This window comes from Grus americana, chromosome 29 (assembly GCF_028858705.1).
Source record: "Grus americana isolate bGruAme1 chromosome 29, bGruAme1.mat, whole genome shotgun sequence".
Lineage (NCBI taxonomy): Eukaryota > Metazoa > Chordata > Aves > Gruiformes > Gruidae > Grus > Grus americana.
Window position 1 is genome coordinate 684,551 of NC_072880.1, and position 21,139 is coordinate 705,689.

General features: G+C 55.0%; 1 protein-coding gene across 18 annotated transcripts; it reads left to right on the forward strand.

The window, feature by feature from the left end:
* Positions 1 to 1,095: 1,095 nt before the first annotated feature.
* On the forward strand, positions 1,096 to 20,509 carry TPM3 (tropomyosin 3). Of its 18 annotated transcripts, none has more exons than XM_054806079.1 (11): positions 1,114 to 1,322; positions 1,685 to 1,810; positions 7,549 to 7,682; positions 8,531 to 8,648; positions 8,897 to 8,967; positions 9,761 to 9,836; positions 10,896 to 10,958; positions 11,121 to 11,190; positions 12,974 to 13,052; positions 14,952 to 15,015; positions 18,595 to 19,320. In XM_054806079.1, exons 1-11 carry the CDS (start codon positions 1,209 to 1,211, stop codon positions 18,670 to 18,672), a joined length of 993 nt encoding a protein of 330 aa, XP_054662054.1. In that variant the 5' UTR covers positions 1,114 to 1,208; the 3' UTR covers positions 18,673 to 19,320. The 18 variants fall into 18 exon arrangements, with proteins under 18 accessions (XP_054662058.1, XP_054662054.1, XP_054662063.1 ...); XM_054806077.1 differs by lacking the exon at positions 9,761 to 9,836 and adding an exon at positions 10,331 to 10,406 and having other exon boundaries at positions 1,116 to 1,322; positions 18,595 to 19,317; XM_054806080.1 differs by lacking the exon at positions 9,761 to 9,836 and adding an exon at positions 10,331 to 10,406 and having other exon boundaries at positions 1,117 to 1,322; positions 17,750 to 19,320.
* Positions 20,510 to 21,139: the final 630 nt, after the last annotated feature.

Sequence of the window (21,139 nt, forward strand, 5' to 3'; positions counted from 1 at the left end):
CCCCTTCCCGCACCCCCTGCCCACCATCTGCAATAAAACCCATCTGCCCACGCCGTGCGCCTGTCTCTGCGGGGCCGGGGAGAGGGATCTGGGAGCTGCCATCCCTGGAGGCTGGCGGAGGTTTGGGATGGTGGCGGGGTCAGCGCTTACCACCTGTCCTCCTGCTCACGCCTGGGATGATCCCAGGACAAAGGCACGTGGCCCCGTGCCCACCGCTGGCTACGCTGCCATTTATGGCTCCCAAGGGCATGGAGGTGCAGCGGCCACTCAGAGCCCTTCGTGGGCACTGGCAGGGTTGGTCTCCATCTCTTGGATCCCTGGGTGCTGACCCCCTCAGCCCCCAAAATCTGTCTCAAGATGGGAGCAGTGGGTCTCCTCGCGGGAGATCCCGACCTGGCTTGCGGGGCCAGCGGGACCTTGTGGCCGGTGCGAGGAGGCTGCTAATCCCCTAGCTGCGTAGGAAGTGCCGCCACTCTCCCTGCTAATTCCTCCCCGCGCCTGGGGAATTTGCTCCTCCAGCTGCTCCTCCAGCATCTTCTGCCTCGCTGCCAAGCGCCAACATGGAGCTCTTCTCCAGGTGTTGAGCACATCTCCCCCCACTGCTCCCCACTGAGCCAAACAATTCAGACCAGGGGATGCTGCTAAGCCCCTGCTCTTAAAATAGTACCAGGCTGAGCTCGCCCTTTTCCACGCCGCCCCCGGGGAAGGGGTAATGCCAGCCTGGGGGCCACCAAAACATCCTGAGCCCCCAGTGGGGTGCAAACGGGGGGACTTTGTTGCTGGTGATGCGCAGACTCAGCTCAGTGCCTGCCCAGCAAGTCCCAAGGGAGTGCCGGGTGGGAGCACGGTGTCCCCGCGACACCGGCCAGGGTGTCCCATTGCACGAGGGGGTGGGCAGCCAGCACAATGCAGGACCCCCCGCTCGCAGACCTGCTGCTGCTTTTTATAACTGCCCCAGCTGTCCTCAGGAGCCCAAATAAGGCTGTGGCCGCCTGGACCCCCCCAGGGCGGACAATGGGTCCCGAGCACAGACTTTTTGGGAAGGTGGGGAGGTGGCTCGGCCCAAGAAAGGCAAAGCCCCCGCACTGGCGGGCAGGGCAGAGTTGATAAACCCGACGGTGAGGTGGCAGGCAGCACTGCCGCCCTGCCTGCCCCTTGTCTGTCCTGCTGCCCGCTGCCCCACCACCGGCACCCGTGTCCCACCAAGGATGGAGGCCATCAAGAAGAAGATGCAGATGCTGAAGCTGGACAAGGAGAACGCCCTGGACCGAGCGGAGCAGGCAGAGGCTGAGCAGAAACAGGCGGAGGAACGGAGCAAACAGGTAGGGTGGGCGGCCGAAGCCCCCAGCCGGGGATGTTCAGGGGGCTGGCTTCCCCTGTGCTGGGCTGCGCTGAGCCCAGACTCTGGCAAGGGGGACGAGGGCGTGAGAGCTGCCACTGCCCCACAGCTCGGGGGCCACATTGTGATGTTGTGGGGTGTCCTGAGGGCTGCCCAGGGCTCAGCCCCTGCCAGCTGGTGTCATGTGGGACAGGGACAGACACTATGGGGCAGAGCTGGCCCCGGGATGGGGCAGGAGGGATGCTGTGGGGCAGAGCTGAGCCTAGGATGGGGTAGGCAGGGCTCTCCTGCCATGCAGGGGTCCGGAGGGGCGTCTACCTGCAGTGACAGCCGCTGCCCTTCCAGCTGGAGGATGAGCTCGCTGCCATGCAGAAGAAGCTGAAGGGGACAGAGGACGAGCTGGACAAATACTCCGAGGCCCTGAAAGATGCCCAGGAGAAGCTGGAGCTGGCGGAGAAGAAGGCGGCGGATGTATGTATGGGGTGCAGGGTGGGAGCTGGGTTGGCTGCCCTCCCCTTGTTTTCCCTCCTGGTGGGACTGCAGCCCTTCCCTGCAGCCTTGGGGATGAAGGAAGGTCCCTGTCAGGCTCGATGCACTCCTGGCAAAGCTGTGGAGGTGTCTGGGAGCAGACCCCAGGAAGGACGCATCCTGGGGGGCCACCCATGGCCATGGAGGGGATAGAGGGATGCTGGCAGGGGCCAGTCCCAGCTTCTTCCTGGGCAAGGACATCCCGGGCAGCCCAGAAGCAGGGATGGAGCAGGCCGGGTAGCCAGGCTCCCTGGGGTATGGGGACCCCGAGCTGGGGGCAGAGCCACAGCGGCTGGTGGCAGCGAGCAGCCCCTCCAGCATGGGACGTGGGGTCCGCTCATGTCCCCAGGAAGCTCCGAGTCATGGCCTCTGTCAGAGGAGCCGAGCTCCAGAGGAGGAGGGAGCTCTTGTCTCCCCACGCAGGCGGAGGCCGCGTGGGCAGTGTGACAACTGCACAGCCTGGCTATTGTTGGCCGCCGTTTCCAGGAAAACAATGGCGCGAGCGGTGCAGGGTTTCGCTGGCCGGCCGCTCTCCCGGCCATCACGTGGCGCAGCGTCTGGCCCCACTCGTCACCCACTGGGACATGGCAGCCGGAGGGGCTGTCACCTTGTGCGGTGGCGATGTCTCAGGAGTCGAGCGTTGGGGAGATGCAGATCTTCCATCCTGCGGGAGCCAGCAGAAAGCCCCCGGCTCCTCTCCCTCAACGGGCCCAGCTCTGATGTCCAGCCCAGAGGCAGGAGCCTTCCCCTCCTGCTACGCTGCTGACGCCGGGCCATGGGGAAGCGCCCCAAGCCCCAGCATGGTGCCTGGGCTGGCTCTCACCGGCACGTCCGCACTCCAAGCTGGGGGCCAGGGCATAATCAGGACCTCCCAAGCCGTCCCTGAGCCCTGGGTGGTTCGTCAGCCCCACGGCTTTCCTCACGGCTTCCTGCCCTGGCCCCAGCTGAGCGTGCCGGCAGCGCCGGCCCTGTGCTGGAGCTTGGCACGTGCCAAGTGTGGCATTGCAGAGCTCTGGGGAGCCCTTTCCCTCCCTTGCACCCTTCTTCCCTCCCTTTGCGCCCCACCAGCATTTTCACACTCTCTCCCTGCCATCACACTGCAGCACTGAGGACCACATCCCCACTCGCTTTGCGTCTTGTTAATCCCTTTCTGTCAATTTGGAGCTCCCTTTTTTCTGGCCACCATCCCCCCAGGGTGCCAAACAGGCTCCGTGGCAAGCGAGGGCAGCGACAGGTCTCAGATATGTCTTTATTGAGCTCTCAGGAAGCTCCGTGACTCTCACAGCACAGAATGCCTCTTGGCAGCATTTTCTGCCCTCAGACTGGAGAGTTTTGGCAACAGCTAAAGAGCTATTGCAACGGCAGGTTTTGGCGCGTGGCGGCAGAGCGGGAGCCTGGCAGCAGTGCTCTATACTGCGGCTTGGCGGTGCCGGTGACTGCCGGAGCCCCGTCCCCTGGAAGGAAGGAGGGGAGCATGATCTGCTGCAGGGCTGTGGGGTCTCGGGGCTGGCAGGGTCTGGGTGCTCTCCAGGGCTGGAGTGGGTGGGGGAGGCGGTGTGTGAGCTCAGCTCCCGGGAATGCGACGCTGCGGCCTGGCTGTGCCCGTATAAGGCCCACAGGGCCGAGGGACGGGGCAGCCCCAGGCAGCCCCAGCCCCACGACGCTCCTGGGGCCACACAGCACCCGGCCCAGGGACCCCCAGGATCTGGGAAGCTGCGTGGGGCAGGGTGGGAGCCCACGGGTACGTGCACCCATGCGGGGCAGGACGTGGAGGCGCGTGCGGGGCACACTCCTAGGATCGTGTGGGGCAGGGCCCCAGTCCTCGGGCCGCTGTGGGGCTGTCCCTGGTCCCCGTACCGTGTGGGGCAGGTCCCGGTGCACCTGGTCCTGTGTGGCGCAGGTCCCCTGTGTCTCCATGCCCACGTGGGGCAGGCCCTGGTGTCCCCATACCCACATGGGGCAGGTCCCAGTGTACCCAGGCGCCTGCGGGGTAGGTCCTGCTGTCCCCCCACCCGCGTGGGGCAAATCTCGGTGTCCCCAGGTCCCCGCGGGACAGGTCCTGGTGAACCCAGGCCTCCGTGGGGCTGGCTCTGGTGCCGCGTGGGGCAGAACCCGGTGCCACCGCTCCCGCGTGGGCCGTCCCGGCGTCTCCAGGCCCCGCCGCCGTCGCGGAGCCGGGCGGCTGCTCCCCGTCTCCACGGCAACGCGGGGGGAAGTGACGTCACTTCCCGGGCGGTGGGGCCGGGGCGGTGGGTTCCGGTATTTCAGGGCGGGGCCGGCGCGGCGGGACCGGACGGGACGATGGCGGGGACTACCACCATCGAGGCGGTGAAGCGTAAGATCCAGGTGTTGCAGCAACAGGCGGACGACGCCGAGGAGCGGGCTGACCGCCTGCAGCGGGAGGTGGAGGCCGAGCGCCGCAACCGCGAGCAGGTATCGCGGGTGCCGCGGGCCGGGCCGCGGTGTGCGGGTACCCCGCAGCCGGCCGTGCCGGCCCCCCGGGATGGATGGAGTCGGGGCGGGCGGTTCTGCCGCGGGCGTGGGTGCGCCGAGGGTCTCTCCGAGCCGGGTCCGGGCAGCGCGGCGGGGCCCGGGGCTGCGGCGGGGGGGGGGGGGGGCATCTGCGGGATCTCCGCTCGGGTCTCCGCGGTCCTGCGTGACCTCAGCCCGCAGCGGTCCGGGCCCTGCGCCGCTCGCCGTGGTGTCGGCCGGGGGTTCCATCCCCTCCGAGCCAGCGGCGGGGCGAGCGTCCTTGCCGTGTGTCCCGTGGTGGCGGCGGCTCTTTCTGGGGTCTCCCGGACCCCACCCGTGATACCTCGGCCGGTGCTGAGGCGCGGCTGGAGCTGGAGGGAGCCGGCGAATCTTTCTTTCATCGTTACCGGTCTCCCGAGCCAGCCCGGAGCTGAAAGCGGCTGGTGTGGAGACCCGAGGGTGCTGGGGAGGGCGCCCGGTCTCGGGTCGGGTTCCCCGGCTGGCTGCTCGCTCCGAGCTGCTGGGGAGGAAGGGCAGGAACTCGGCCATCTTGTCTGGCCCAGCGTTGCAAGCACAAAGGTGTGAGTAGCCTTGGCATGTGCTGATAAAATGGAAGTGATCTCACTCGTGGTGCTGCCAGTGCGAGAGCTGAGTGGAAAACTCCCAGGCTCTGCATCCTGCCCAAATCTCGGCGAGTGGGGATCTCTGCTGCCCGGGGTAGGCAGGGACTGGGCTGGGATTGTGTGGTGGGAAGGGAGGAGGAACCGCAGCAGGGTCTGAACTGGTGGGCGCCTGCTCGCATAGCTTTGTCCGGAGGCAGGCAAGACTGGTGTCATCGTGGGGACAGGGGATGGGGTGATCCAGGGCAGGTCCTTGCAGGCGACTGGCTCAGATCTGAGCATGGCTCTCTGCAAATTTGTGCAGTGACTTTGCTGCTGAATCTGTTCAAAATGGGAAGCTGGGGCTTTTCCATCCCCAAGACTGATGTCTGTGAGGGGCGGTGCGGTGCTGTGGGACTGATCGGGCTTTGCTACTGAGGCTGATGGCAGAAGCTTCTGTTGCTCAGTGGGATGAGGCCACTCCCAGACCTCAGCTGGGCTCTTTCTTTGCAGCCACATAAGGAATTCTCTTGCAGTAGTGGTGTTGTCATGGGAACGTGCATGTTTCTCCCAGCTTGCTGGAGCCTCGCTACAGGGGAGAGAACCAGCGCTCCCAGTGTAGTGGTGTCTTGTACTCACTCTGTGGCCTGGCCTTTGGGTCCTGAGGAATGTCCCTGTTAGATCTTTATGGCCTGGGGAAGTGATGGTGAGCCTCAAAGGCCGAGGCGAGCTCTGCCCTTGGCTTGCAGGGCTCCTGTTAGCTCCCTGACTCAGGGCTGCCTTCCTGAAGGAAGCACAGAGTAATGGAAGCGAGCTGCTCATTTGGTGTCACCCCCATGCTCTGGGGAAGCCTGACAGCTTCAGATGTATGCAGTGAGGAGAAGCAAAGAGAGGTGTAAGGACCCTTCTGCAAAGGGAGAGAGGCAGTCCCTTAACAGCAAGGGCAGCGGATTTTTTGGGTGGGTGAGGTGCTGCCTGCAGGAAGTCAGGGCTAAATGATGTGGTTCAGGGGGTCAGGAAACAGAGGCCTGCTGTGCTGGTGTGTCTCCATCCGCTGGGAGAAGGAGGAAACTTCTCACCTTGACAGCTCGTTGCCTCTTTAGTAGGCAAAAGACATGTATCAAGCAGTCTCCTTCCCAGTTCTGTTTATCATTTTGTTCCTCTTTGAGCAAACCACTTCCTCCTCTGGAGGAACATGCTGCTGGGGCTGGCTCTGGGGCAGCCCTCTGCAGTGCTGCCTTGTTTGAGCATCAAAGTGTTGCCGGCTTCCCTGGTGAAGAGTAGGGCGTGCTGGCACAGGAGCTCCTCTTCAACTTGTGTTCTCACAACCTGGTCTTGAAATGTGCTGTGGAGGCAGGGGGGTGTTGAGCGCCTTGCTGCCAACTGGAGGGAAGAGCTCTCCCAGGAACTGAACATGATTTGTGTTAGGCCCCGCTCTAACACTGGCTTCTTTCATAGCTCTGCTCTTCCCTCCTTGGGCATGGTTAGAAGCAGCATGTCCTTTCAGGCTGCTTTGTTACAAGTAGCTGGGGTATTTCATATATGCCTGGCATGTGTCTGTGTGTGAGTCTCTAGATAGCAGTGCTGTCCTGAAATGGCTGCAGCCCTGTCTGTCTCTGTACCAGTGCAGTAATCCTGCTGGAGAGCAGGATGCTGGGTTCCCCTGAGGTGGCTGATGTGGGGTATTAGCGTCCCCAAAGCATCTAGGCTTCCCCCCAGGCTCTGGTCGGGGTTGACACAGACTGGGCTGTAAGCAATGCCTTGTGGTTGATAGCAGTGCTGCCGTAACAGGCCTGGCTGGGGCAGGTGTGATGGCTTCTGATCTCTGCTGATTCGTTAAAGCCTCAGTCACTTCTGTGGTCGTGCTTCTGGCAAATGCGCAGTGCCTGCGGGCTCTGGCAATATCACTGGCTCCTGGCATGTATGACTGAAGTGAAATAGCTGTCTGCATGTGGCTGTTGCTGGGGAACAGCCTCCTCAACCTGTCTCAAGACTGGATGGAGCTTTTGCTGTTTCTCTGGGTTATTAGTGAACTGCTGGGAGGAAGGAGGCCTAGAGCACAGCTGCCTCTCTGGGGTTGTGGGCACTACAGTGATCAGCTGAGCCCTGCTGCTGCCCCAGGTTGGCCTGCCAGTGCCCTGACACAGCTTGGCAGACTTCGAAGCTGTTAATCTTTCTCATGTTGCTGATGAGAGGGCTTGTTTCAAGCAATGCTCATGTCCAGATCACACGAGTAAACTGACTTTGTGCTAAATGGTAGCTGTCATAGGACTGTGATTGATGGCCTGGCAGGATTACAGCAGCTGCAGAGAAGACTATTAGTGTAAGTCATCTACTTAGTGTTTATGGCTTAAACTGTCACGTCAGCTTAAGCTGACAGGTGAGAAACCTGCAGGATGACTTCTGCACTGACAAAGAGTGCGCGTGAAATATTGCGAAGCTTAATATGTGTGCAAGCACAGAGGAGTGCAGCCTCTGTAAGAAAGTGGATATAGCACCCTGGCTTTCTTTTAGCTTTCCATGTGCTGTTGCTGACCTGAAGGCAGACCTCGGCTGCCCTGTACTAACTGCTAAACCTGCCACAGAGTCACCCTCATCTGCTCCCTCTAGGCTGAGGCAGAAGTGGCATCTCTGAATCGCCGTATCCAGCTGGTAGAGGAGGAGTTAGACCGAGCCCAGGAGCGCCTTGCCACAGCTCTGCAGAAGCTGGAAGAGGCAGAAAAGGCTGCAGATGAAAGTGAAAGGTGAGCAAGGTCTGCTGCTCTCACTCTGTCAAACATCTCAGATGTGTTCCTGACCAAGGGCATGGTGCCATCAACCTCTTGGGCTTCCTGGAGGGTGGGAAGCAGATACCACATCAAGGCTGTATGTGGGAGTTGGTACCCGCTTATGCGGAGCAACTAAAACAATGCTGTCGGCCTTGAGTGAGTATCTTGGAACCTGAGGCTAAGGAGCAAGTAAGTGCTGTGTGCTGCCATGCATCCCCGCCTCCAAGGGAGCAGAAATAAGTGGGTTCTGGGACATTGTTGACTTGTAAAGGTGGCCGCTGGCGGGGAAGCCTCTCTTCCCACTGCCTCTGCCAACATCCTTCCTTCTGGCAGACGTACCCTGACCTGGCAGTGTAATTCAGATGGGAGCGGTCCACTTCCAGTTGGCTGCTTGTGCTTCATCGGTGTACACGCTGTAGTGAGCAGCCTGACCCAGCTGATGTCCTGCCATAAAGACGGACTTGGCTCTTCCTGCATTCCAGCCTGGAATGTGCTTGGCTCAGCTGTGTGGAGTCCCTAAGACAGCCTGGCTTGTTCTCCTCAGCAGCACCACATTTCCCTTGGTCCAGGAGCCCAATGAGCTGCTGGACTAATGCTCCAAGGAACAGTTAATTCTGAGCAATCGAGGTTGTTGTATTTGCATCAGCCCAGAGGTGTCTGCCTTCCCGTGCTACCCTCTGTACTCAGAGGTGTTGTGGCTCATAAGGAAGCAATGTGGTCCTGGAGGAGTGCCGTTAATGTTCTGTGTTCTGAAACTCATTACGCCACTGGCTTGTACGGGATTGTTTTATACATTTCCCCTCCCTGTGCTCTCTTTTGGGCAGAGGCATGAAAGTCATTGAGAACAGAGCTCTGAAGGATGAGGAGAAGATGGAACTGCAGGAGATCCAGCTCAAGGAAGCCAAGCACATCGCAGAGGAGGCGGACAGGAAGTATGAGGAGGTGAGACCCTTGGATGCTCTAGTACAGCTGACTCTGGCCAGGGGAGGTGGCTCTTCTTCCTGCTGGTAGGGCTTTCGTCAGCAAACCCAGACGGAGACCCCGGCTCTCAGCAGAGCTACGTCAGTGTTTCGCTTAGCCAGAAGACTCTGGCAGCTCCATGACTCCTGCAGGTGTTCCCTTCACTGCCTCACGTAGCCTACAAGTACAAAATCATCTTCCTTCCTCTTAACTCTGATTCTTCTTTCCAGGTTGCTCGGAAACTGGTGATCATAGAAGGAGATCTGGAGCGTACTGAAGAGAGAGCTGAGCTTGCAGAGTCGTGAGTAATCTGCTCGCATGTAACTGGCATGTCTTCCTTTGCATGGGAACTAACACAGCATTTCTAACCTTGTTACACAAGGCCTGAAGCACAGGGTGGGTTTAGATCCTCAGATGAAAGAGCTGGAGGCACTCTCCTGCTCAGAATGGGACTAGGTCCACTGAGGATGTGGAGTTTGCGATTATGCGATTTGCCTTGTAGTGGAGATGTTCTGCCTTTTTGCATGGAGGGACTCCCTAGTTAGCGAGGCCATAGAATCCTTCTCCACTTGGTGTGCACCAGCACTGCTTTGTACGTATGGTCACTAGATCCTTACATGTTGCTACAGGGCACATGAGTGCATGGCACTTGTCCTAAAGTGGCAGAGGCCTCACGGGCCAGGAGCTGAAGTGGCATGTGGGATGTCCAAGGGCAGAACTGTGGCTGAGGTTGGCCTCTGGCCTCTTAAAATATTTGCAGTAACCACTATAGACTTCAGCACTGCTGAGCGCTACAACTTCTGCTCAGAGCAGACACACAGATTGTGGTGTTTGGGCTTCTCTCATGTGCCTGGATGCTTTAGCTGATCCTTGAGGAGCTGGTCAGGGCCTTTCTTTACTCTGGGCCTTGTCTAACAAAGTTAGTGTGTATGCAGCAGTAGCGCTGTGCTTCCTGCCCACACATGCATGTCATGACCATGACTTTTTTGTGTTTTTCCCCTACCCCCTTTTTGCTCTGTGGTATTGTGTTATTGGTGCTCCTTTTGACCCTTGCCCCCACCTGGCTTGTGCCATCGTGTGACCGTCACTAACAGTCGTTGCCGGGAGCTGCAGGAGCAGATCAGAGTGATGGACCAGAACTTGAAGTGTCTGTCTGTTGCTGAAGAAAAGGTACTAACCTTTCCCTTCTTGAACCATTAAACAAGAACTCTTATGGTCTTCTTGCTACACTCCTTCCCTCAGCTTAACTGCATCTTTCTCTCTCTTGGAATGTTCTGTCTTCTCTGCCCGTAAATATTCCTGTCTGAGTGGTGGTGGCTGTCCATCTGTCCATCAGAACAGCTTCCCTCCTTACAGCAAATTAAACTTGCAGCTTCTACTTGAAGACTCCAGGTCCGGCAGAAATTTGCGTCCACGTCTCAGCTGCTCAGCTCAGTGCCCTGCATATGTGCTGGCAGAATACTTAAAATATGAACTTGGAGGCGGGAAGGGAACTTGCTTTCCACACCAGTGTCTGAAAGCAGGGTCCCATCCAGTCTGATCACAGGCAGTCTCCTAAAGAACTTTCTAGTCTTCCCTGCACATGGATTCACTTCTTGTCTCTCCTGTCTTTCCCTCCCACTTCTTTTCCTTTTTCTACCCCCTTTCTTTACAAAACTCCACAGTAAATGTTCCGAGCTGGAAGAAGAGCTGAAGAATGTCACCAACAATCTCAAGTCTCTTGAGGCTCAGGCTGAGAAGGTAGGGCTGCTTGTCCAAGGGCCAGAAACGTTTGTTTTGCTAGGAGGGTGTGTGACAACAGAGCACCCACTGGGATGGAAATGATGCAACTGCAGCCTTATGCAAGCAGGGAGAGCTATACTTGCTGTCCTGGAAGAGCTAACGGATTTTGGTGCAGGGCTAATGTTGACTGTAGAAGCCTGGAGTCTGGGAAGTCTGGCTGCCCTTCCCTGCCTTGGGGCAGACTTGATCAGCCAACATGTTTATGCTGTTTGGATGAGAATTTTTCTGCGCCCAAGTTTGTGTTACATGCATGATGTGGGACTTGTTGCCTGACCCAGTTGTGTTGGACTAGGGTAGGAGTGTGAACAACTCCCAGTTGGAAGTTTCTGTGGGCATGTGCACTGCAGTGAGGAGTTTGTCTCCCTCTGTAGCTGTGGGATCTCTGGAGTGGGAGACACCTGGAGCTGCTGAGGGCTGCTGATTTGCTGACTCCTCTCTTTTCCACAGTACTCTCAAAAAGAGGATAAATATGAAGAAGAGATCAAGATCCTGACTGATAAACTCAAAGAGGTGAGTGACCATGTCAGGATGGCCCAGCTGGGTGGGCTGGCCTCAGCTCGACTGGGGAGAGGCATGGAAGGTGGGAGACTTCATGTCCTCAGGCTGATGCCTCTGTAGTCCTTGGCTGTATCCCAAAGCTGCTGTACTAACTGAGTTGCTTCTGTCTGGCAGGCGGAGACCCGTGCTGAATTTGCTGAACGATCTGTAGCCAAGCTGGAGAAGACAATTGATGATTTGGAAGGTATATTTTGGGGATGGGAAGCCAAAGAATATGTGGTGAGAAGCAGGGAGCTGAGGAAGGCTGTGTCCCAGATAGCTGGCAAGTGGAGATACTGCTCTGCTCCTCAATGCTTGGAGCATGACCTAACTCAGCTTCCAAGGTGAGGCTTGGTGCCTCTGGGCTCGAGAGTCATGCCCACAGCTCCCTACTCTGAAAACAGTTCCCTGGCTGTGCTGTGGCAGGCCTCAAGCTCTTGATCCAACCACCTTGCTATATCTGACAGATAGTGCGGCTGGTGTATCTCAGTTGTGATGTCCTCAGGAATGTAACTGGATTCCTATGTTCCAGCTTAACCCAATTTAAGGAGTGGCATAGGAAGAAAAAAACCACCTGAACTCAACAGGAATCAGTTACAATAACATACTTGTGTGCAGAATCTCATGCACGTGGCTGGCTGCTGCAAAGAGTGTTGCTGCAAGTCAACCACAGTAGTCTGAGTCTTGAAACAGCCTCCGTGAAGACTTGGGACTCCCCAGTGTCAGTCCTTGTTGAAGATTAAATCACCAGAAGCCCCATCCATGCAGTGTGGTGGTCAGCCTGTGGCAAGGATGGGTTCCTTTCCACCTCCTGTTCCTGATTTCCCAGTACTTCAGGAGCACTCCTGGGGCCAGCTGTCGCAGAATACTACCTGCCCCAAGCCACGGAAGGAGAAGGTTCTAGCTGCCTCCCTTAAATCTGTGGCTGTGGCTGGAGTGGTGGTGCTGGTGAACCAAAACTCTTACAGGCCTCCTGCTTCAACCACACCGTGTACCTTTGTAGTCTTTTAGTGACAGCTCTTGGAGATTCAAAGCCACATCCTACCATCTGGAGTCACTCAGGAGGTTTTTTTTATCTAGAAATAGCAATGGTGTCAGCTGAGCTGTTCCAGAACCACTGCCAAGCAGCAATCTGAGCCACCTCATGATCCAGGGCAAGCTTTTATTGGGAACTGCAAAAACTCCTCCAAATCCCTGCATGCTCCCCTTGAAACACGTTGATTGAGAGTTGGCTCCGGTCTCAGCCTTGCTGCTGAAGTGACCTAGTTTATGACAACTGACAAAGTTCTCTGGGCTCTGCAAAGCTGTTAACAACATTACCAGCTGCACTGTACCCTAGGCAGCCAGAGCTGGGAGAAGTCTATGCCAGCTCTGCGCGGTGCTCAAGGAGTGCATCGGTACGAGTTTTGGGACTGCCCTCCTCCCCTGAAGGTAGATGATCTGCCTGTCTGCTCCATTGAGAACGCAGGCATGGCCTGTTTGGCTCACCCTGCCTAGCTGGGTACTGCAGAATGGGAATTCCCTCTGATGCCTGGGGCTATTATGTGACCGCTTCTCCCAGGCAGGTTTCTGTATTGAGACTGAAGGTGAGAGCAAAGCACCTCAGTTGATCTGTGCCTTCCTTAGGTGTAGCAAGCTTCTCCCTAAGTGGATGGAGTTGCCCTTCCCTGCTATTCCTCCTGTCAGTGGTTCTTGCTGACCTAGCTGGGCAGCTTGTTCTCACAAGCTGATGTGGCTTGAGTTCTTGGCTCTGCTCCTCTTGGAGCTGGCTTGTAATCCTGGAAGGCATTTGCTGGTCAGACTGTCCTCAGGCTGTCGGAACCTTCCCATTCATTGTTGGGAACTAATACAGAGTTGTGATGGCTCCATATCTAACTTCATTTTCTTCTGTTCATGAATCCCATACTGCTTTTCCTGCCCCAGGGTGTTGGAAGAACTCTGCCTTCCCTCATTGTTTCCCTTTTGTTCTCCTCCTAAACCTCTTCTAGATGAGCTCTATGCCCAGAAACTGAAGTACAAAGCAATTAGTGAGGAACTGGACCACGCCCTGAATGACATGACTTCCATGTAAATATGAGCTGGCTGGTGTTTGCCTCTCGCTTCAGCAGGCTAGACCGCCAGAGCTTGCTTGGTTTGCTGTGATTTTCATAGTTGGAGAATCAATGGCACTGTGTTGTCTAGGTTACTTCTACAGATCTCTGCCTCGAGGATTGTGGAGGCTTCCCTGCAGCATGCTGTACTCTAACTCTAGGTCCTTGTGATCTGCATGTGTAACACTAAGTGCTGTGCTGGCCTGAAAGAGTTCTGACTTGAACTCTGAGTGCAATTCCCAGTCCCACTGGGAAAGGCTTCCTAAGGTAATACGGCTTAGTTGCCTGCTGGAGCCACTGGGCCATGGTCTCAGGATTCCTCCTGGAAGAGGCTGTGGATAGTGCTAGAGTGGATTCCTTAGGAGTTGCCGTAACAGGCTTGAGATGGGCTGGATCGTGAACTGATCTGTGGAAGTAGCTGAACTCTTATGTTTCTGCAACTTTGCTACTTGGCTTTTCGTTTGGATTTGCGGTGGGTTCTGCTAACAGCTGCTCCGCACAGTCTTTACCACTAACCAAGGAGAGGCCAGGTACTTGCGCTGCAGAGGAAGAGCCTTAATGCTGGCATCCGAAAGCTCCCTAAGCAAAGTTTGCTGTGCACAAACATTTAAGCTTCTCTTAAAATTAGTGTCTCCTTCTGTCTCACACAGATAAGTCTTGCGATTCCAAACTCCACTTTGGATTTGCCTCTCTGGTGGCTTGTTCTGCATCTGCACCCTGCATTCATGCTCTCATCATCTCACTCTGAATTCCAGTACCTTTTTCCAGTTACTGTGCACAGGGCATCCCTGGGAACGAGTGCTGTAAAGACACTGAAGCTTGACAGCAGCAGCAGCAGCCCCCCAGTTATGCTGCACTTGCTCCTAAACAAAGCTCCCTCTGTTTGACCCGATGTGCCAGACACTGCTGTGCTCTGAGGGGCTGCCCTTTCAATGTCTGGGTGTAGCTAGGAGTATGTTGTTCTCATCTGCATATCTTGTGTAGAGCCATAAAGCTCCTTTTGTATTTCTCTTGCCTCTTGCTTGAGCATGATGTCACCTTTTTTTAAGGAAAACAACTCTTGTATAAATTGAATGGAATGGCTGGTGCTTTTGAGAAATGGGTCTCCAGTGACCACTTGCTGCTTCAGAGTAACTGTTTCAATGTTGCCGTCAAACCAGTGTAACCCTCGTCACCCTTGGTGGAATATACACACTTCACTAATGCGCTGGATTTTTCCCTTTGGGTGTTTTATTGGCTCACAGATGTGAATTGCAGCTCTGCAAATGGTGCCTTGGCGTGCAGCATGCTCTGTAGGGTCAAATGGGAGGCTGGGGTTTGTAGCAGGAAGTCCTCGAGCTGTGCCTGCTTCAGCCTGGCCGAAGACATTTCCTCACGCCTGCCCGCTCTGTAGCATTCACCAGCATCGGTTGCCAAATGCTGGCTTGCAGTGGAAAGTCACCACACTTCACTGGCAGGGTGTGAAAGCTGATAAATATCAAGTGAGCTCTGGCTGTTTTCCGGTTGGACAGGACTGGTTGGGTGTGAGGTGCTGCCTGTGCCGGGGATGTATGGCCCCTTGCCTCAGGAATGAGAACGCACTGCAGCAGGGCTGTGGGCGTCCGAGCCAGGGAATCGGTGTTTTGCGGAGTCCTCCCCCTCCCTGTGCAAGGGCTGAGGGTGACGGGATCCTCCTGGGAGTGTGGCATGGAGCTTTACACTGAGCACTGTCGCTGATGGCAGGCTGCAAACACTTGACATGTGTCACAGTTGGTCTGAGTTTGTTGCTAGTCGCTCTGGTATCATATACACTGATCAGCCTCTTGTAACTGTATGTGCTGCCTCATGGTGGCTTGTCAAATACTTTTTCCTTTCTGGATTGGTTCATCTGCCACAGTGCCCGAAGAGCCCTTCATGAACAGAGTTTTGATGAAATGGGACACCTCCCGTGGTTTCCTCAGGTTTGTGTCACTCCGTTCTCCACACAAATGGCACCAGCAGTAAGGATAGTCCAGACACACTGAACTGCCACAGCCTGTTCTCACTCTGTCTTCTGTCAGGGCCATCCCCTCTCTGCTGTGTCTGGGTGGGGAAGGAAAGAGCATTCCTGCAAGGAATTTTAATGGGTAATAGCTTGGAAAACTCTGGCAGATGGTGGTCTGACTCTCCTGGGGTATGGGGCAATAACTCTGTGCTCTGTAAACACAAAGCGAGAACCTGTAACCCCTCAGTAACCAAACCTGCAGCTGGAGGAGGGGGATTTAGATTCTGTGGGAGCGTCAGCACTTCTGTTGCCCCTGTCCAGGTGAGTGGAGGAGGCTTGCAGCCCAGCGTTCAGTTGCCAGCTCTTACCAGGTGGGATGTGGCACCCTGCCTCTCTCCTCACAGGGAGGTCCTGTCAGCTGTGGGTTTATTACTGACTCACACTGTGTGGAGCTGGTGGCTCTGCTGTTGCATAGTGGTGTTGTAAGCGATGTTATCAAAGGCTGGGCTGCGGCAGGCCCTTTCCTTGCTCGTCCTGATGGAACTCCACATTGTGTGGTGGGTTGGTGGGTGATGCAACGTCTGCCCCGGGAGGTTTTGAGAGGCTTCTGGTCTGACTGGATTGCTAGGCTTGTGCGGGCTGGTTACGTGAGCTGGGCTGTTGACTCAGGAGTGCTGCAAATGTAGATTAGCTGACCAGGAGGCATAAGTCCTGGAGGTCTCCAGGTTGCAAGGATGGCTGGTGAGGCTGCCCTGTGGGCTGGGTGGAGAAGGGGAGCAGGCCAAACACTGGAGCTAGCCGCAGCAGACCTGGGCAAGCATTCCATGTTGAGGAGCTGTTCCTGAGGTCTAGGAAGGGTCATGCTATTTACTTCAGTCAGTTTGCTCCCTTGTATGGGTGGATCATCAGGTCCATGTCCACAAGCAGTAATTTCCTACAGTACTTCTGACTGCAGTTCACTCCCATCCTCTGTCATTCTGGAGACCCAGGATGAGCCCTGATCACCTGGGGCTGGAGGCTGGCATCAGGGTGCGCAGCCTACGTGCTCAGAGCCAGCATGGAGGCCAGACTGCCAGACCTGAGAAGCAGTAGTAGCTGATGTGCAAGGTGGGTTCTGGTGTAGGCCAGGATGGGGTGTACCCATACCACAACTTCCCTCAACTTTTAGATTGTGATGGGACAGAAATTGTTGGCTTCTCTGGCTGTTGCTTGGTCCCTTAGTGGCTTTAAAGAAGGGGACAATCAATTAGCGTTACTACCTTCTGTCCTGCAGAGTGAAGCACAGCTAGAGCAGGCACTGAGAGCTGAGAGGAGCTAAGGGTAGATGGGTGAAGGTGAGCTTCCCGTGTTGTGTGTAGCTGTCATGCTGGAGGGACTGGGCTGAGACTGTCTGAAGAAGGGGACGTGCTTTGGCCGCTCTATGTGAACAGCTTGACTCAGTGTCCTGAATCTTACCTGGCCGGGTCTTGTTCCAGTTCAAGAGTAAAATATTCCAAGGTTGAAAGCAATGAGGAATGGTGTAGATCCCCTTCAGAGGGTGCTCTAGGTTCCTAGGGACCTTGTAGGACAAGGGTTTGAGAAGAAACCTAAGGCCAGCAGGAATTGCTTTGCTTTATGCTTGCTCATCAGGCAGAGGCAGTACACTGTGCATATTGCTACAGTTTGTGATGATTGGTTCTGCCAGGCCGAAAGCTGTTGTGTAAGGATTTTTTTTACTGCCTGGAACTTGCCCAAACACAGGAATTGGAACTGTCAGGCCAAGAGGACCCTGCCCATGTAGATGAGCAGAGATAAATGCTGAATTGGTTCTCTGTGGTGGCTGACAGGCTGTGTGGCAGGACAGTGGCCATCTAGCCCCAAAGAGGTGACCTGTCCTGGGAGAGGATCAGACTGATTCTCCCTTTCCCTGGAGTTGCTGATGAGCACATGTGCTTGGTACAGCCTCAGGGATGAGTGTGGCTGCTAGAGCCCTGCAAGGCTGTAAGGACAGGAACTGGGTGGGAGGTGAAGGTTGTCAGATGCAGTGGCGGTTTGTGCCCTGATTGTTTAGTTGTTCTGGGGCAGACATGAAATAGGAGCCTGTGCTCCAGCACTTCCTCTGTCCTGTACCCAAAGCAGATACTGCCTTCAGTCCTTGGCTAGATGTGGTGGGTTCTTAGTATGGCACAAGGCATGTCCTTGGAGGAACGTCCTCCAGGTCAGGTATGAGATGCTGTCATTCTCAGTTCTTCTGGTGTCCCTGTTCTACTGTTAAAACCCTGTCAATCCCACTGCTGCGTGGCGTGGCTCACCCTGGAAGGTGCTTCTGGTTCAGCTTGTGGTAGGACTACTTCTTTCTGCAAAGTGCTCCGCAGGCTTAAAGCGCATCTAAAAATCTTTCTCCTTACCTGGGTACAGCCCAGCCCAGCCTGCAGGCTCCTCTTCTGGTGTTGTCCTCTTCCTTTCTTTGCCTTCACAAGCCCTTAGCAGCACTTCCATTTCTGGCCCACACTTGGCTTCCTCTGTGATTTTCCTGAGCTGAAACACAAGTTAGAGTAAATCAAACCTTTGTTCTCCCCAGCTTCATCTGTGTAGTAGCATAGACTTGATCCTCAGAGGCACGTGTTACAGAGACGGCTTATTTGATGTGCTCATCTTGGTACTCTACTAACCTTCCCTTTCTCTCTTTTTCTCTCTTCCTCTTGTTTCCCCTAATCCTGTTGCTGCTGCAGAGCGCCTGTACAGCCAGCTTGAGAAAAACCGCCTGCTCTCTAACGAGCTGAAGTTAACGCTGCATGATCTGTGTGACTGAGAAGGGGGCCCACTAATGCCATTAAACAAGCTTATTGCGACCACCAATGCTGTGGACCACAGTGAAATCTGATCATTCTTAAGACTGGCAGACTTGCAAATTTTATGCAATTGCTGCTATTTAATGGGGCACTTGAATTTATCCTCTAATTTATTTAAGAGTTGGTTGGTTTTTTTTATAAAGGTAACCTCTATTCTTGGTGAAGTAACCCTCAGAGTTGGCTGTTTTTTGAGCAGTCTTGTTCACTTATCCAGGGGGTCCTGCTTGGTTCCTCCATGGAACCACAATGGCTGTACCCACAAAGAGAGGGAGGGGTGGGCTGAAGTTAGGCTTATGTCTGCTAGAAGATGCCTATGTCAAGTGCTACAACTTAATTTACTGTTAGCTGAATGACTATAGGATTTCTTGCTGCATGGAACGATGGCTTCTAACAATAAATGACTGACCTCGTGGTCTGTAAGACACTGCACACTGTAGTACTTTACTATATAGTTGAGTCCTAACCTAGAAGGTTTGGGGGAATTGGTCATTCCTGGGGCCTGACCCCAGTGCAGAGCCCCAGAATGTGTTGGGAAAGCTCATGGACATCTTGAAGGCAAGTCCCAAAATCCACAGCATGAAGCTGTCTTGAGTGCCTGCAGGGAATCTTTAAATGCTGCGTTTGCTGGTGCTCTAGGAAAGCTGCTTGTGCATAGTTTCTGACCCTGGGGAGGTTGGGGAGTGGCTTTGAGAAACTGCCTGTACCTAAAGGACATCTTTCTACAGCCTGTCTGTCCAGTGTCCCAGCGTGTGGATATCTTCAGTGGTAAGGGTGGGCTCACCTTTGGAGTAAAGCCTACCTAGAGGGCTAGTTGCTGATCTGAGCTCTCCTCCTGGCTTAAGGAACAAGTGAGAATTGACTGTGTAGCTGCCTGTAGTCTTGGGCAGAGTTGCAGCACCCTTGCTCCTACTTGCTCCCTGCCTACCCCTCACTGAAAACAGCCTCTTCCTCTGCTGTCCTTGAGGCATGTTTGTCTGCTCCCTGCTGCTAGGTAGTTATGGTCTTTGTAATGAGCTTGGTGTCTCTGTCCTGTGCTGGGGGAAGGGGGGCACAACCAGCTGTTATCCAGGGGCTGATTTTTTTTAAAGTGTGTTTTACCTCTGCATTGCTCTTGGGTGGCTTGCTGGGCCACAGGGTGGGGTGTCTGCTGTGTGGAAGCGTTGAAGCCCTGGGAAAGCTAGCTATGGTCAGAGGCACCTGCATGCAAAACGCTGCCTAGAGCACTGGCTAAAAGTACATCGTGACTATGCCTACCAGAAGCACCGGCAATGCGAGAGGCAAGGGCTACAACTGAGTCAGGTAACTTCAGATCTTCTAGCTGCACCCAGCCAGGCACCCCCGGTCTGAGGACTTGCTGTGGCAGTGTGTTGGGAAGGGGCTAGCGCACGCTTTCTTTGGCAAAGGCTTCATGGTTGTCTGAAGCTGACTTGTAACTCTTGATTCTTGCTTCCTGCCAGATAAACTGAAATCCACCAAAGAGGAGCATCTCTGCACGCAAAGAATGCTGGACCAGACCCTGCTAGATCTGAACGAGATGTAATGGATCCCTGCCACTGCCTCTGCCACACGATGCCCGGGTGGGCCAGCCCAGCTGCTGCTGACCTCTAACCCTTGGGGACCAGAGTTTACTTTCTGTTGCCAACTTGACCAAACACAAATCTTCTCCTTCACCTCAGGGTTAAAGGCCATCAAGTTGGGCAGAGCTTCAAACAGCATTATTAAGGGAAATAAACAATGCAATAATGTTTAGGGAGCATGTTTGAGATGTATACATTTTGTAACTATCTTTTTTGTAGCAACCATTGTAAACATTCCAAATAATTCTGAGGCTGATGAGCTACCCTTCAAAGCTCGTGGCTTTAAAATTCGGTATTAACCTTCTGTTAATCAGCTCTGGGCCACCCTGCTTTGGCAGGGGAGGAAGAAGGGTGTGATGGTTCCTGGCTGTAGGCCAATGAATCAGAGTAGCTGGGCTAGGGATGGAAGTCTGTTGGGAAAACTTCCTTTCCAGGAGCTGTTTGCCAAAAGAGCAGTTCAGTTTCTCAGCTTTAAGGTAAATCTCTGTGTTGTGGAGAAGCAACTTAAGCAAAAGGAGACTTTTTTTTTTTTTAAAGCAAGCTTGTATCTGAACAATTAAACCTTCACAGGGTTGTTTCCCTTCCTCCGCCCCACTGTTGGCCACTTCCTTCCCTGGTAGGCTTAGAGAAGCCATGGCCCCTCTAACCCATTGCTACACAGAGGTTGAATTTGCCTTCACTAAGTGCTGATGCACCAAGCTTTATTGCTCATTGCTGGGTTACACTTAACAGCTTCAGTACAACAGCCTTGTTTTCTTGGGGAAGTTTGTTTTTGCCTACCCTGAGGGAGGGAACAGAGGCCTTCCCTCCTGGCCAGGAGTGCTCCTAGTGTCTTAATAAGGTACAAGCCATCTTGCTGTGCATTGCTGATGTGTAGTTGTTGTGAGGCGTGAGTGTGGAGATGTGTCAAACTCGCGGCGTGTCGCTTGTGCTCGAGCATGCTGCTTGGTTGTAGCAGTTTTAGGGGCCAATCTGGAGAAAAGAACCTTATCAAGTGTTTTGATACTAAACTGAAAAATTGTCTTACTGTCTTTTGAAATAAAAACCAATCCCTCCACCTTGCTGTCTGACTGCAGAGCTTTACTGTGTGCAAGTTGAGTTGTCTGGGCCTGTGGGTGATGAGGGTGGGTCTGAAGACAGGCCTGGGTGCCCTTCACTCATGGAGGAGACCAGGGGTGAGGTGAGGCCATGGGGAGGAATGGTTGACAGCAGAAGGCTGCGCTGCCATTCAGCGAGATCTGGAGAATTGGGTGAAAAGGAACCAAATGAAATTCAACAAGGGCAAGTGTAGGGTCCTGCACCCAGGGAGGAATAACCCCAAGCACCAGTACAGGTGAGGGGTTGACCTGCTGGGAAGCAGCGCTGCGGAGAAGGACCTGGGAGTCCTGCTGCACACCAAGCTCTCCATGACCAGCAGTGTGCCTGTGTGGCCAAGAAAGCCAATGGTGTCCTGGGGCGCACTGAGAAGAGCGTGGCCAGCAGGTGGAGGGAGGTTCTCCTCTACTCTGCCCTGGTGAGGCCACAGCTGGAGTTCTGTGTCCAGTTCTGGGCTCTCCAGTTCAAGACAGACAGGGAACTACTGGGGAAGAGTCCAGCCGAGGGCTCTGAGGATGATGAGGGCACTGGAGCATCTCTGGTATGAGCTGAGAGAGCTGGGGCTGGTTAGTCTGGAGAAGAGAAGGCTGAGAGGGGA